General features: G+C 35.2%; 1 protein-coding gene across 1 annotated transcript in view; it reads right to left on the bottom strand.

Annotated features, from left to right (window-relative positions):
* Positions 1–2,244: 2,244 nt before the first annotated feature.
* LOC140148844 (glycerol-3-phosphate acyltransferase 3-like) overlaps positions 2,245–16,933 on the bottom strand; it is a gene marked incomplete at its 5' end in the record, with an annotated part of 39,273 nt that continues 24,584 nt past the window's right edge. Inside the window, 7 exons of the mRNA XM_072170928.1 lie at positions 2,245–7,813; positions 8,330–8,409; positions 8,820–8,948; positions 9,329–9,470; positions 9,896–10,014; positions 10,792–10,885; positions 16,694–16,783. Coding sequence (XP_072027029.1) covers positions 7,726–7,813; positions 8,330–8,409; positions 8,820–8,948; positions 9,329–9,470; positions 9,896–10,014; positions 10,792–10,885; positions 16,694–16,783 — 742 coding nt within the window. The remainder of the gene's footprint in view (positions 7,814–8,329; positions 8,410–8,819; positions 8,949–9,328; positions 9,471–9,895; positions 10,015–10,791; positions 10,886–16,693; positions 16,784–16,933) is intronic.

Raw genomic sequence — 16,933 nt, 5'->3', positions numbered from 1 at the left:
AAACATCTTCATAAAACGACACAAATCTGAACCACAATACATTAAGGGATCTAAAATGAGCGTTTATTACGTTTCGAAAGTATTATTTGTGGGACATAAGAGCACATAAGACCTATCGAATTTCATTCTGAATACGAAACATGTCTTTCTGATATCAAATATTTTTCATTTTTTGTAAATCACTATATAATACAAATTTTATGACAAATTGATATTTTTCAAATTTTTGATATATAACAGTCCTCGAAGTAAATTATATAAATCTAATGATATATTCTTAAAGTGTATGTAGCAGGGAGGAAAAGCCGACGGTCAATTGAAAATTTTGACCTTTCATATTGAAGATATGGATTTTTTTCCCAATAAGACCTAATTTTTTTTTGTGTTTTGGGAAAAAATCCATATCTTCAATCTGAAAGGTCAAAATTTTCAATTGATCGTCGGCTTTTCATCCCACCTACATACACTTTAAGTATAAATCATCAGATTTATAAAGTTTACTTCAAGTACTGTTAAATATCAAAAATATCAATTTTAATGATTTGCCATAAATGTGTATTAAATTGCAATTTCAAAAATCAAAATTATTTGATATCAGAATGACATTATTCGTATTCAGAATGCAATTCGATATGTCTGATGTGCTCTAATGTCCCAAAATAAATACTGTCCAAACGTTCATACCCCAGCCCTTAAGCAACATTAAGGTATGGGGTATGAGCGTTGGACAGTATTTATTTTGGGACATTAGAGCACATCAGACATATCGAATTGCATTCTGAATACGAAGAATGTCATTCTGATATCAAATAATTTTGATTTTTGAAATTCGCAATTTAATACACATTTTATGGCAAATCATTAAAATTGATGAAGTAAACTTTATAAATCAGATGATTTATACTTAAAGTGTATGTAGGTGGGATGAAAAGCCGACGATCAATTGAAAATTTTGACCTTTCGTATTGAAGATATGGATTTTTTTTCCCAAAACACACAAAAAAAAATTAGGTCTTTTGGGGAAAAAATCCATATCTTCAATATGAAAGGTCAACATTTTCAATTGACCGTCGGCTTTTCCTCCCTGCTACATACACTTTAAGAATATATCATTAGATTTATATAATTTACTTAGAGGACTGTTATATATCAAAAATTTGACAAATATCAAATTTTTATAATTTGTCATAAAATTTGTATTATATTGTGATTTTCAAAAATGAAAATTATTTGATATCAGAAAGACATGCTTCAGATTCAGAATGCAATTCGATAGGTCTGAGGTGCTCTCATGTCCCAAAAAATACTGTCGAAACGCAATAAACGCTCATTTTAGATCCCTTAAGTGCATTCCGTGCCGATTCAAATCTTCAAGGTGTAATTTTTCATTAATTCCCTAATCTAGACAATGAAAATTGATTTCTTTTTGGTGTTGAACGACTATGACTGCTCAAACACGCTTTAAACATGAGCACTGAAAGGAAATTAAAAGTTAAGGGAGTTGCTTTGCAAGTAATCTGAAATGCTATTATCTTTACACAATTTAAGGGATGGGGTATGAACGTTTGGACAGTATTTATTGTGGGACATTAGAGCACATCAGACATATCGAATTGCATTCTGAATACGAAGAATGTCCTGATGATATCAAATAATTTTGATTTTTGAAATTGCAATGTAATACACATTTTATGGCAAATGATTAAAATTGATATTTTGATATTTAACAGTACTCAAGTAAACTTTATAAATCTGATGATGAAGTAAACTTTATAAATCTGATGATTTATACTTAAAGTGTATGTAGGTGTGATGAAAAGCCTACGATCAATTGAAAATTTTGACCTTTCGTATTGAAAATATGGATTTTTTTACCCAAAACGCCCAAAAAAAATTGGGTCTTTTGGGGAAAAAATCCATATCTTCAATATGAAAGGTCAAAATTTTCAATTGATCGTCGGCTTTTCCTCCCAGCTACATACACTTTAAGAATATATCATTAGATTTATAAAATTTACTTCGAGGACTGTTATATATCAAAATGTGAAAATATCAAATTTTAATAATTTGTCATAAAATTTTTATTATATCGTGAATTTCAAAAAATTAAAATTATTTGATATCAGAAAGACATGATGAAACCAAAGAAAAAAATACACTTTAGTTGGTTTTCTGAATACAAGCCCAGAGTCCCCTGGGAGAAAAAAGTGACTGAGACAAGTAAAACAGTCAATGCTGACACAACTCGATAGACAATCTGATTTTTATTTCAAAACTAATTGCACATGCTTATTATACCCAATACCCAAGTTTTTTCTTATCATAGTTACCATCATACATGCGTAATTGGTTCTAAATTAATTTATAATTAAATGAAATGACATATGATCGAGAAAAAACAAAATAATACATTTGATGCAAAATACAACTTAAATCTGGTACCTCCAGACTCATTTCATTTGGCAAGATTTAAGAATTAATCAACCTGGCAGTAGAGCTCAGTAGATTCAGGGCCAGAATACAGTTCAACATTGGGCTATTCCAGTTGAAATTCATACCCATCAGAAAGACATGACCTTAATCTCCCACAAAGGGAGTATATATGTGACACGATCAAATGAGTCGGATGTCGCTAATATTGATTTTGAGATATCGGCAAAGAAAGTGTTAAATTTCTTTTGTTTTATATTGTTTTCAGCGATTGATAAATTGATGTAACTTCCCAAAGAAAAGTCATATCAACATGGTGTTTTCAGCTTCAGAAAGCTCTAGAATGTCTTCTTTAGAAACATGTAAAACTCATTTTCGACCAGGGTCGACATGCGACTCATTCTACTTGAAATTTACACACCGTTTGGATTAAGGTCATGTCTTCCATAAGGGGTGTATGGATGTCAACTGGAATAGCCATTTAGGGCCAGAATACACTTAGTGTTGTGACAATCGCAGCAGCAATTTTCCCACAGTATTTTTCCCATAAGGCAAAAATGCACTACACTACATCCAGAAGAACAAAGCACTGCACAAAGCTAATTATTCGAGTATAAAATCCCATCAGAGTATGGAAATCAAAGTGGGGAAGCAAAACGCAGCTTTTGTGACAACAGAATTATGTTAGGAATAAAGTCTGGCCGTGAGGTAACAGTAAATTCTGAATGCTGCAAAAATTATTATTGAAAAACTTGTCTCTGCATAAACATATGCTTTATTAAAGAATAGTTATGATGAAGCATTTATCACCAGAAAGAATGTAGGTCTATTCATTAACATTTGCTGTTTTATAACTTGGGCATGATCATGTCATGAATATCTTGAGCAATAGTAGCACTGGTGTTAATTCGTAGTACTCTTTTTCAATTGAGGTAAAGCACAGTAAAGAAACTCTCCCTAAATTTCCTACAGAGAGATTAAGAAGAACTGTTTGGATAAATGCCAAGATGAAATTGGCTCCACTCTGTACTTCAGATATACACTTTACAAGCTCTTCAAAGAAAATAGTACTTGTTCTTTAAAAAAAAATGTCACCAAATGTGGGATACACTACATGTAATAATAGGCAGAAATCACACTTAGTGTGGACCAATCACACACGTCATGCACATGCTAAAGTTTAAAGGCTGGTTCATTAGAGGCATTGGGTTTCATTTGTGATAACTGCTACACTTTTTTAGTCTTTGTTTCTGATAAATTCTAAATCAAACCCATATAACTTACATTCTTTCATAATACAGACTTAACATAATATACCATTTCTGTCAATTTTGTTAGTTTTTCACAAAAATATTAGTAATAAATGATGTTAAGGTTTCTATCCACTATAAGCCAAAATAATGTTCTCCTACAAACACAACAAATTTACAAGTTGGAATGTGAACAAAAATTACAAATAATGCCCCAAAAATTAGGTTTTAAACAAATTTGAAAAAAAAAAGTATTTCAGACCAGGTTATCACCTTAACTCAATAGCAAAGCAGTTATTATAATTTCACCATTGTATTATTCTTTTAACATTGTTTATTTAATTCAATTTCAATCTGACTGCACTTACGGTAGTAAAGTAAATCTTTAGAACTGCACCACAAGTTCTTTTAATCTTTTGACACGTTTCATGTTTTTATCTGTTTTTGTTGCTTTTTGTCTTACCTGTTTACACTTTTGCTTGCATGTATGCAAAAAGTAATACAGACGATCACAAGTTTAAGACCAAAATAACCAAAGAATCAATATTTTGCGGTAACTACAATATCATAATGGTCCTCAATCCCACATAACCCCCTACCTATCTATCCCATGATGTAACACTCACACTTAGAAAACAATTCTTTGTTTGGTTGCTTCAGCCATGTGCATCCATATAATGTCTTCGTTCACATGTACATTGTTCACTTTATCAAATATATATCAATCTCACACATTCCAACTATTGTTAGTGCACTCTCATACTGCATGCTATCCTTCATGTAAGCATGTACAAAATTAGCCTGTTATCAAGAATTCTTTGACGGATTATACAGCTTTTTTCCGGAAGCTGTATCCATGTCTTGATGCTAAGATAGAGACCAAAAATCTGTTTTGTAAATGTTGAATTCCAAGTTGTTTTCCATTTATTAAAAATAACCATAAAAATTTAAGTCCATTTTCAGTTTCTACTTGGAATTCCATGACATTTCTCTGTTTTCCGTCAAACAGAGAATTTTAGGCTCTATGCCAAGATAACGTTGAGTCATCATCATCATCAGCTGCGGAGCAGTTGCTAGACATACTGTAAGCACAGTGTGTGCAGCCGTCCCGGTTTCCTCTTCCCAGGTGGTGGAATATAAAGGGCATATTCTCTCACAGGCTCGCCGTCTTCAAGATGCAGTATATGGCCGAGAAATTTGAGTTGATGAATCTTGACTCTGGCAACTTTGAGTACGCTTACACAAAGGTGATACCCAAATTATGCACAAACCGTATTTATTTTGCTAACATGCACAAACTTCAATAGTTTACCATATCTCACATAATCTATTACAATATTATTTTTCTTGTACCGTAAACTTCAGAATATAAGCTTTGGCTTAGGTTGTTTTGGTAGCTGCCAAATGTCAGTGCAGTTTATATTACAGTGCTACACATACTTAAACTGATACACTTTTCTATGGAAGTATTAATCTTACATTGGTGTATGTTCTGAAGGTTATTCCAGTTCAAATGTGCATCATACAATAAATTAATAATAATCATTTAATATCTATCTTACATCTTTCATACTTGGTACAACTGACGCTTACAACCCATGCATCAAATTTTGTAATAATCCACCACAGCTATCAAAAATATATAAGAGGTTTATCACCATTTGGGATACAAAATAGAAGTAGCTATGTGTGTGCCGATAGTAGAAACAATCAATATATTGATTAATTAACATTTTTGTCACAACAGGTTTACAAAAAATTTCATGAAAATGTCAAAATTTTGTACCAATTTAAATTTGGTGCAGGAATCAGAATAATGTAATATTAAACAAAATTCATCTACTCCAGAAAATTGTGAAACAAATTTTTCCTTTATGGAGTTATGAAGACTTTACCAGAAGTTGGTATGCTGCTTAATATTAATCCTTCATTAATTGCGATGTGCACACCCGGTTGTGTTCCAATTATGTGACAGCAGCGTGATGGCAACTGACATTGCTTACCGTTTGCTCCGGCAGCTGACAACTCAGATATTTATTTTATTAATACTCTCTGTTCCCCTTAAGACTGAGATTGGGTTGTCTAATATGTATTATGAGAATTAGTTCCACAACTTTCAGGAATTTTGAATAAGTACACAGCCTTAAACACTGTATCCCATTAAAGGTTGAATATCATACAATAACTGGGAGCAAAACACTTCAAATGGTACTTCTATGTTTGGATTTCCACACCAATAATAAAATTCATTATGCAAAAAAATATTACTCAATAAACAAATATGTACATAAGTTTTTGGTAAGGTTTTATGGCACACCATTATGGATCGCATTTGTGTATTCTTCTAATCCCAATGATAGTAATTTAATTACAGCATTCATTGAGAAGACTACATGACATAATAATGCCAAAATGTGTTTTACACTTTTCCAATAATCTTTTATTATGCAGCCTTTTGATTCTTTATACAATCCCACCTCTTTTATCAGGCCACGACCAAGCATGGGCTGGATATGTGAAATTTAAGTTCTTCTGCATTGAATGTCCAATGTACTGAAATTGAAATTGAAATCCCCACATGGGATAATAACACTGAAAAGACAGTATGCAAGTATAACACAGTGATGTACACAAAGAGTAAATCAGCCAATGCTTCAGAGGGTGGTACATGTATAAGGTGTCATGGCATTCTCTTTGAAATGGATAACAGAGAGATCCATAACAGAGGTTTGGATAAAGGAGGTTGGACTGTATATGGTTTACTCAGATGATATTCAGCAAAGAACTGTGCCAATGATGAGATTCAATCAACCAATCGGGTCTCCACTTATGTAATTACACAGTACATGTACTGCCCGAGCAAAAAGAACGAAAGATATATTGTTGCATATTTGTGATGTGATCAAACAAAATGTGTTATTTGTTGATCAAAATCAAAATCTATTCAGATCACAACTTGTAATGAGTGTTGCTCATAATAATAAAATACAAAGAAAGTTGATTGCATCTTAAAATCAATATTAGCAACAAATAATGTGATAACATCACATATTATGACCTTCGATATCCCACAGATATAAATATCCGTCATCTTCAAGTCTGCAGAAAATAATATTGAATACAATCTTTCACCAAGTCATGACATCATGAAGCGAAAAATGTTTGGTATGGCCACATTTTGTCACTAACATCAGGTCTGTTTTTTCGGTAGTCCTTTCAAACTATACATGTACAACATAAAAATAAATCTATTGGTCAATTCTGTTTAGAATGTTACCTTCCAAACAGACACACAAAAAATAACATCTTACCAATGAGGTAGAACCAAAGAATACCGACTCCGCTATGTCTGTGTGTCGCTCATGGAGGTAAAAATAGCAAACTTTGACTCAAAGTGTATGATCGTTTACATGCTCAAGCTTAAAGATGCCAATCATGGTTTTAGGTTTTATCCAATAAATGCCAGAGGTAGACTTTGTGCCTTCCATAGGTGACAAACCAATGTTGTGAATACCATATTTCCCCGAATAGTCGCCCACCCTTCAAATAAATATTTCATGCTATCTTGTGTAGTAAGCTTATCAAAGCTCACACATGGTCGATATTGGAGTCGGTAATTGGCGAAAATCTGGTCGGAAACCCGGAAGTAAGCATTCCTAAGTTCATAGTTCGTCATTTCAGCGTAAATTTTAAGCTTACCTAATGATTTTAATGGGAATTGTTGTTCTAAAAATGACCTCTAATAAACGCCCCTCTTTTGGAGAATGCAACGCCCCCAGGGCGACTATTCAAGGAAATATGGTATGTCATAGCATTACACACAGGACATTTTGAGTCTGTACTCTTTGGGTCTAATCTCATTGTCTCTTATTCACTTATCACACTTTGCCAAGCTGAATGCTTGCTTCTCAATTCATACAGGCACATTAACAATGTCATTTCATCTGGTAAGACTCAAAAAGTTCACTCTACTTCATTCAGTTGAATTTGGTTGAGTTTTCTCTACTTCATTCAGTCCAATTTGGTTGAGTTTGCTATAGTTTATTCAGTCATTTTTGATGAGTTTGCTGTATTCTTCTTGTTCCTTTTCCCTTAGTGTACTCTTAACTCGCACTCTTTTCAGCTGCCCATCCCTGTATTCAAATAAAATGTAAGGAATAAGAAATCCAAGTTACACACATTTTGTGGTAGTCATTTAGAACTAACTCTTTGCCACGAATGTAGAATAGCGGTAGCTCTATCATACTCCAGTTGTTATCAGTGTCAAGGTTAGGATGTTGATTTGAGGAAATATAGAGGGCATGGTGGTACAGCGGTAAATGCTTTTACTCATAAATCATGTGGTAGCTTGATGCATTGATTCCTGTAGCTCCAACGTATTGTGCACTTGGACAAAGGGCTTTACCTCGCCTGCCTCACCCAACCCCAGTTGTAATGGGGAGTTGTTAGGGATACTCACAATCTAAGTGCTGAGTACGATCTGCGCTTCATCAATTACGCACTTGTTGAAATAAGATGATTCCGATTTATCTTAGAGGCAGTGGAATAAATAGTTGTAAATGTGCTGGTACCTGACAATGGTTAAGTACATGTTACAATTCACACGTTGAATTTAATTTGTTACATCTGTTACAAAATGTACTCCTTACCAATCTAAGTCCACCAGTCCTCCTTGTCTTGCAATCTCTGCTTTCACCCGGTTTGCAAAATCTACTGCTTCTTCTCCTTCCTGTATCAATAAAATACACAATTAAACATTGTTAGGCATAATTGACATACATTTATTACAACTGCCATCTCACTTGTGATCAGAAAATGATTCATGACTTCTGCAAGTCATCAACACGCAGATGCTTTATGATGTTATGGTGATAATTTTAATAGAAAAGGTGATCATTCCAAGGTTTGGTTGAAGGAAAGAGAGGGAGAGGAAGACCAAAGATGGCTGGATTCACCAAGTTAAGGCACTTGTAGGGCACCATCTCCAAGAATGTTATGCTCTGGCTGAAGATCATCAGCTGCAGCATAACATCTCTGAAGTCACAAGCTGTCAGCCACGACAGGAGTGAACCAACCAACCAAAGACACTAGCTTTAAAATTGTTTTGTTATAAATTTATTGTGTACTATATAGACTTACCTCTCTGACCATCGGAGGTAGATACCATACATCACACACAATAGCCCAGCTGGTAAGCATCATCACTATGTAGCGGACCATAGAAAATCTGCTGCTATTCCAGAATGGATCACCAAATCTAGCATCATACTGAGGAAAAAAGAAGTAAAATGATAAATTAATTACTAAGTACATGTATGTCATGAGAGCACAACAGGGAAAGAAAATTCAATATAATATAAATATAAGTTCAATATGAATTCAATTTCAATAATTTGCTAAATTAAAAATTAAAATTGATATTGTGGTGAGAATAAGCCAAATGTTACCTAATACCTTTTAGCATCACACTACACAATAAATCGACTGCTCAGTGCCAGAAGTGGGTAAGTGCAATAGCTGCCCTGTGAACATTTGGCAAATTACACACAGTATATTGTCCTCATCTACACATGACAGTTACACATGGCAGCTATTTCACTTGCCCACTTCTGGCACTGAGCAGTTGAAATACACTGTTGTACACTTACTTTAATAGCAGCAGGATAAATGATGCCTCCAATTTCAAAGCTTCCTTTCTTAAACATCATCACTGAGGTATTATTGATACAAGTACCTTCAGGGAATATTAACATAGGCAACTTCTCTGGGTCTTCTACATGTTCTTTCAACCTGAAAAAAGAAACAATTCAATTTGAATTCAATTGGCATAATTGCGACAAACATTAACCCTAACAAGGACCATGGTTTTTTGCTATCGGAAGGCAGAGAAGCATTGAAAAGGAGAGAACATGAACAAAGATTTCACTGGTACCCCCGGGAATTGACCCTGGGAACCCTCGGGTGCCACGCACACGACCACCCACCTCATGCCACAGGGGTTTCGCTGGCCCGGGCAGCAGATCGGTGCCTTTATTATTAGTTTATATGACTTATTAGGGTGATTGCCTCATGTCATAGGGGTTGAATTCGGTGCCTACATATGGCTTATGGTGATTGTGTTATGGCAACAGGTGGCATGCATGCGCAGTGGTTTTCCTTGTAAGATTTTGTACGATTTTATAGCGTTAGTGTTAAGTCATCAAACAGCTAAATACCTTTGTGAGACCTTTTTCCTGTCTCTCATCTCAAACCTATCAAACCATATGTGGTCTGTCCCTGATCTGCTCATGGCTCTTTGGATTGCACCTGTAAATGCTGTGTGCTTTTGCCCAATCTGAAAAAAAAACCAATATGGGAATCAGCAAATATTATAATGTGCGTACATATTTACATAAAATATGATATGAGATATGTAAACTGTATGTTATTTGAACTTGTCACATTAAACACTGGTGCATTAAACACTGGTGAAGTAAAACTGAACATATGTATACAGCATTCAACTTAACTAGTGCCCTCTCCTAATAAGCACCAACTGTGGATATTCCAACGTGTAACTTGCGCCTGTTTAAGCCCACACTTCTATGCACATTTAGCATGCAATTTGACACAAAACTGTTTCTTGGGAAACCAACTGGACATCGAATTTTAATGGCTTCAACATTTATCTATAGTTCCAATTTCAGTATTATGAACTACACCATTGTCTTTTTTCCCATAAAAATGATTATTTCAACTATCAGAACATATGACAAATATAAGCACCTTCGTGAAATGCCTTGTCCAGCTCCCAGCTAATTAGGTTGAATACAGGGGGTGGAGACAATTAATGTAAGGATTCCTCAATTCAGCTGATGCATTGTTGGTTGCACACATACACAGTTACTGGTACAACTTGTGCACTACAGACTACAGAGCAAGGACTTTATGATGTCATTGTAATACTGATAATTAGAAGACCATTTTACAATGTTTGTACAACATAGATGCCAAAAGCATCACAACAGAAGTACAAATATGGATGACTTATATTCCTTTTTTAATTTAAAACCTAGTTTAATTTTATGTAGCAGATAAATCATGATAATATTATGAGCACTACAATACTTACAAATGCATAGCAATTATCACTAGAAAGAAGAATAACATCAATTGGGGATGTGTGATTGGCTACACAGATACCTCCTCCTTTGGCACGATTTTCTCTAGATTTGAGAGAAAAAAATAAAGATGAAAACAGTTAAAGACAAAGCAGATTGGAGAAAAACTTCAAATAATAAAAAAAAAAGGTCTTTGACTTTGAGTACCTTTAAACTGAGATTAATTCACCTGTAAACAATTACGAGTCAATCACAGATCACTACAATGGCCTTGGTGTCTAGTCTACAGGTCATTCAATATACAATGTAACCCTGGTATGTACACACACCTTTGCTTCATTATATTAGGGTACTACTGTCTGTTCAATTAGCTTAGATTCTTGTATTTTTAAGATATTTGAAAAAATATCAAATTGTGGTCAAAGTCATCAAAGAAAAGTGTTAGCACAGCCTTAGACCCAACGTGATTTACACTTTTCAAAATCCAAAGTTCAATTTAAATCCCCATTTCTTTTCAATTTTGCCTCATTTTAGGCAGTTACTTGGGTCCACCAAAAGGGTTCGCGACCTTTTCGCAAATCGGGTGGGACGGTCCATTCTCAACTTAGGGCATAGACACTATCGAATTTAGCAAAAAAATCTGTCCTGCCAATTCAATTGTTGTATACCGTTCCGGTTCTTGGATAGGGTCTATAGGTGATATGATGGTCTACCGATTTTTGTTGTACGAAATTAGGAGAGGTGAGGTGTCCGCGATTACGTTTTATGCATAACATTATTTTTTCCTAAACAATGACATTAAAATTATGGATTTCGTTCATATTTCAACTGATTTTATGGATACAATGTAAATTGAGTTTTGTTTATTAACACCATTCTTTCCCAAGAATATAAGCATTTGCTTGACATTTTCAGATAGGCCTACACTTTACAAGAATTGTTTTCTGTAACCTAAGTCATTGTTTTGAATAATATTTTCGTGCATGTACAAAGGTTCTTTTGTTTCCAATTCTTCTTCTCATAGTTTGTATTCAACAAACAAAACGAAATAACAGATTGAAAATAAATGTGTAGGGCTCACACCTTCTCAGACCCATCCACACAATAAATAAAAATAAAAATAAATAAATATCATCGTTGGCATCCGTCAGTCTTCGCAGACTATGGAGTAGCGCCGTCTGAGGTGGTTGGAAAGCATCGTCTTGTGTGGCTGAATAGACCAATGCGAGACTTGCAGATTTTATTGCAGACCTGGCATCTGAAGACTGATGCATCTGGTAGGGTTGGTTTGAATGTTTCACACTGACTGGCTTTGCGCCTTGCTCGCTTTTTCATCAGCAGCTTTCTGGATGATGTCCTCTCCCTTTTTAGGCCGTCAGAGAGATGTTGCCTCCAAGTTTTTCTGTCACTAGCAGCAGATTCCCAGGTGACCCAGTCCATGTCAAGTGCTTTCAAGTCACGCTTACAGACATCCTTGAAGCGGAGTAGCGGTCTAACCCTTTCTTCTGAGTCCTGAAGATAGCTCTCCGTAGAGGAGATCCTTGGGAATGCGACCATCTTCCATTCGGCTGACATGTCCTAGCCATCGAAGGCGACGTTGACGTAGTAGCGTATACATTGATGGGATACCCGCCTTAGACATGACTTCATTGTTTGTGACCTTGTCTTTCCAGGAGATTCCAAGAATGCGGCGAGACATCTCAGGTGAAATACTTGCAGCTTCCGTTCTTGTGGAGAGTAGGTTGTCCATGATTCACTACCATAGAGGAGCGTGCTGATTACACATGCCTTGTAGACCGCCATCTTTGTTGTATTGGTGAGCTGCTTGTTCTCCCATACTTTCTTAGATAACCTGGAGAGAGTAGAGGCCGCCTTGCCGATTCTTTTGTTGAGCTCAGCGTCCAGAGATAGATTGTCTGTGGCAGTAGAGCCTAGATAGGTGAATTGGTGAACTACCTCAAGTTGCTGATCACTGATGTGGATTGATGGTGGAGCTATAGTGCCCTGTCCCATAACTTGAGTCTTCTTCAGACTTATGGTTAGGCTGAAGAGGTCGCAAGCTGATGCAAAATGATCCATCAGTTTCTGTAGCTCAATTTCAGAGTGGGCAGCTATCGCAGCATCATCAGCGAATAGCATGTCTCTAATCAGCACTTCCCTTATCTTGGTCTTGGCCTTCAGGCGTGCAATGTTAAAGAGTTTACCGTCAGATCGTGAGTGAAGGTACACTCCCTCTGTGGTTGACTTGAAGGCGTGCTTGAGTAGCAGTGCAAAGAAAATGAGCAAAGAAAATAAATAAATAAATAAATAAATAAATAAATAAATAAATAAATAAATAAATAAATAAATAAATAAATAAATAAATAAATAAATAAATAAATAAATAAATAAATAAATAAATAAATAAATAAATAAATAAATAAATAAATAAATAAATAAATAAATAAATAAATAAGCAAGCAAGCAAGCAAGGAATGTATTTATATAAGCTGGGCATATTCTAAAAATCACATTATTATAATAACGTAGGGGCCTAATGTTTCAACAGTGGGGCTTAGGCCTATAGCTATTTTGCTGGACAATACTTCCTGATGCGGATGATCGAATAAATACTATCTCAGCGCATCTAATTATTATGACAACCGTCCCTATTGCACTAAATGGATTGATTCAAAAAGTTTATGGTACCCGACGTTATACTGCTTGTTATAAAAATGTCAGGGAAAAGACCAAATTTGAAAAGAAATGGGATTTCAAATTGAACTTTGGAATTTGAAAAGTATAAATCACGTTGGGTCTAAGGCTGCGCTAACACTCTTCTTTGATGACTTTGACCACAAGTTTTTATTTTTTCAAATATCTTAAAAATACAAGAATCTAAGCTAATTGAACAGACAGTAAACACTTATAGTTTGAAGCACAATACTGTCTAGTAAACTGTAAACCCACAGCGTGAACCATCAAATTTTATACATGCACGCTCTACCATCATGCTGCCATCACACAAATATGATAAATAGAATGTATTTATTAGCCTAAGTTGATAAGTATTGTTGCCCATTGCAATAGGTTATTTTATTGAATAGGAATACGGTTAAAGGTTATTACTAACGAGAAGAGATACATTTGGGAAGGAAAACTTTTTGTCCCTAACCCCCTTTAGATATATACTTGACCTCCCTGGTGTAAAAAATTTGGAGTCAACAATGGACAACTTTTAGTCAGCAAACAATATTTCCAGGCCCTGTCAGCAGGACGATTTGTGATTTGGACATTTTCCCCCAGCTCAGAGGTCATGGTACACTGTGTTAATATTCCATTCCAACTATAAGAAAACCTAAAAAAAGGAAACCCAGGATTTCTCCAATTACAGGACATGATGTACATCCTCATTTAGGATTATTAGGAGGTGATTACCCCCACCCCCACATACAACACATGAACACACACACCCATCACCCCTGTCTGTGTGTTTGCCGCCAACAGAGGACAGTGTGTATTGCTATCTACCAACAGACGTGTGTATCATGTTCTCATCGCCTAACCGTGGACTAAAATGGCGGATTTTTTAGCCATCAACTGCTGACTATATTTTTTGCACACATGTTCCATGGTTTTGAGCAAGTATCACTCAAATGCATTTAGCATGCATTTGAGGTCTATTGCAGCAGTGAGACCGAGGACTGTCCTCGGTTGTAGGTAAGTCCGCAGTTTAGAGTGAAAAATCTTGTGTGTCCTCGTTTGCAGGCAAACACCGACGCATGCACCTCTACATAATTGTGTACACATCCTTGCCACCAAGACCCACTCCCATTGTAGGGACATGATGTACATCCTCATTCACACTTGTTATGGGGTGATTACCCACGCATGCGCACACACGCGACACATGCACACTCCAACACTCATGCATGCACACATTTCCTTGCCACTGATCTCACCATACCAAGGCGAATGTATGACCTAGATTTAACCTAAGGTCTCACTAAATAAACATGACAAACTCAATCAACTGGCAAAATACACAATGTCAATTTGCCTTGTGTCAATATTATGCACAGGTGCCTATAAATGATAAAACTGATAAACTGGAAACTGCTACTATTCAAATAACCGTATACATTTGTTTCAACCATCCATTGATATACACATGCATACACTACAATTATGAATGTGCAGAACACTTTAAGGTGGTATTTGAGGCATTTTGGAAGTGCTCCATGCATGAAACTCGGTCAATGTGTTTCTAATATGTTCTAATGTATTAAACAGTCTACCTGCCTTCTAATTTGCATATTTGCATAATTACAATTTCTGCCAATTTGCTCATTAATTATGCAACTTAGCAAAATATTGGCAAAAATGACATATTAATGAGCTTTTCTAGTCATTTTAGCTCATTAACTACATTGATTATTGATAAAAACAATCAGATACAAAGAAAATATAAATTGATGTATTATGAAAACCGTATGTCCGATTTGTTTCAAATAGGCATATTGATCAATGTACTTTACCCTACTCAATTAATCTGTTTAAGGGTAGACGAGGTATTGTTGGTCGAAGCAACCTAAAAATTGATTTTTATTATCTAGATCAATATATTATTGAAAATTAACACCTTGATGTTTTGCAAAAGTTCATACTACAAATCATATACTTTAAAAACTTGCTTAATTTATTGTTGTTAATGAGTTATCTACGTTTTACAAAAGTGTTGTTGTTTCAGCCCTCTTTACAACGTAACTCAAGAACCGCAGCACCTATAAAAGTATATCTGTGATATTTTATTTCTTCTACACGCTCGCTATGAATTGAGCAATGCAGTTTTTGCCAAAGCTCACTACCATTCGTTAGATGCTGTGAACTACCAAATCACAACAGTTTAAAATAATTAATAACCTTAAAACATCCTCAAAGCATTTCCTAATTTCTAAAATGCCTCAAATACCACCTTAACTACATTGATTATTGATTAAAAATATAAACTGATTTATTGTGAAAACCATATGACTGTTTTATATGCTTCAAACAAAAGGCATATTGATCAGTTAATCTGTTTAAAACATGCTCAGAGAATATCCTAATTTCCAGAAATATCCTTATATACCGCCTTAATTGTTTGATATTTTCTCTAGAAGGCAACTTGGTATTGAGAAATGACCCAACATAGGCTAACTGGTCTGAAGGAAAATCCAATTATTTCCAGTTCAGTTCCTTCAAATTATCCATTGCAAAAAATTGATATTTTTAGATAATCTCAAGCTAGCAAACAAAAGTACACTACAAGCATGACCATATTACATGTTGATTCCCCAGTCAAAAAAATCCCCCCTCCCGACTATCACAGATTTATATGTGAGCCAAGCAAAGTGGAAGGAAATGTGCAGCACATTATATTGTTGTACACAAAATTGAATATGGGGAGCAGGAGGGTTGTTACATTAAGCCCATTGTTTGCATTGTGTCTCTGCAGACTTCCAAATCACCACTCCGGGCTGACAGTAACTTCACTTTTCTTTAATCCCTGTCGAGTGATTCTATCCACAGACAAAATCAACATCCACAAAGAGCACAAGTGTGAACTTTGAAACAAATAATTTTTTTTTAAAGTTTGATACAATCACCGAACCAGTCCTCGTTTACGGAATTTAGGGTTAGGGTTTAGGGTAGGGGTAGGGCTAGTTAATAAGACTGGTAGAGTTGCACCCCATTCAGCAATCGCACCAAAAGTTTTTAACACAAGTCTCCACATAAATGACAGCCAGTGAAAAAAAAATCACTGACCATCCAGGATTTGAACCTGGTACCTTCGAGACTCCGGACAGAAGCTCTATCAACTGAGCTTTTCTATTCTGTATTATACTAACTTTTTGATACCTGCACACCCCCTGTAATTTATAATTGACTTACCTATTATGGAATGTAACAAGACAAGGGATGCAACGTAATAACATTTTGTACACACTTAATGACACATACTGGTTGATCCATTTTTTCAGCCTGTAACAAAAAACAACAAAACCATGAATAAAACACGATTGTTTACAAGGTTTGTATACATAAGAATAATATTAGTAATGCTTTCACGCGATACCCGATACCAGTGGTATTGGTATTGAGTGGTCAATACTATTTGGTATCGGTCATTTG

Source organism: Amphiura filiformis, chromosome 3 (genome assembly GCF_039555335.1).
Source record: "Amphiura filiformis chromosome 3, Afil_fr2py, whole genome shotgun sequence".
Classification (NCBI taxonomy): domain Eukaryota; kingdom Metazoa; phylum Echinodermata; class Ophiuroidea; order Amphilepidida; family Amphiuridae; genus Amphiura; species Amphiura filiformis.
The sequence above is the reverse complement of the archived record's forward strand: the minus strand, read 5'-3'. Positions and strand labels throughout refer to the sequence as shown.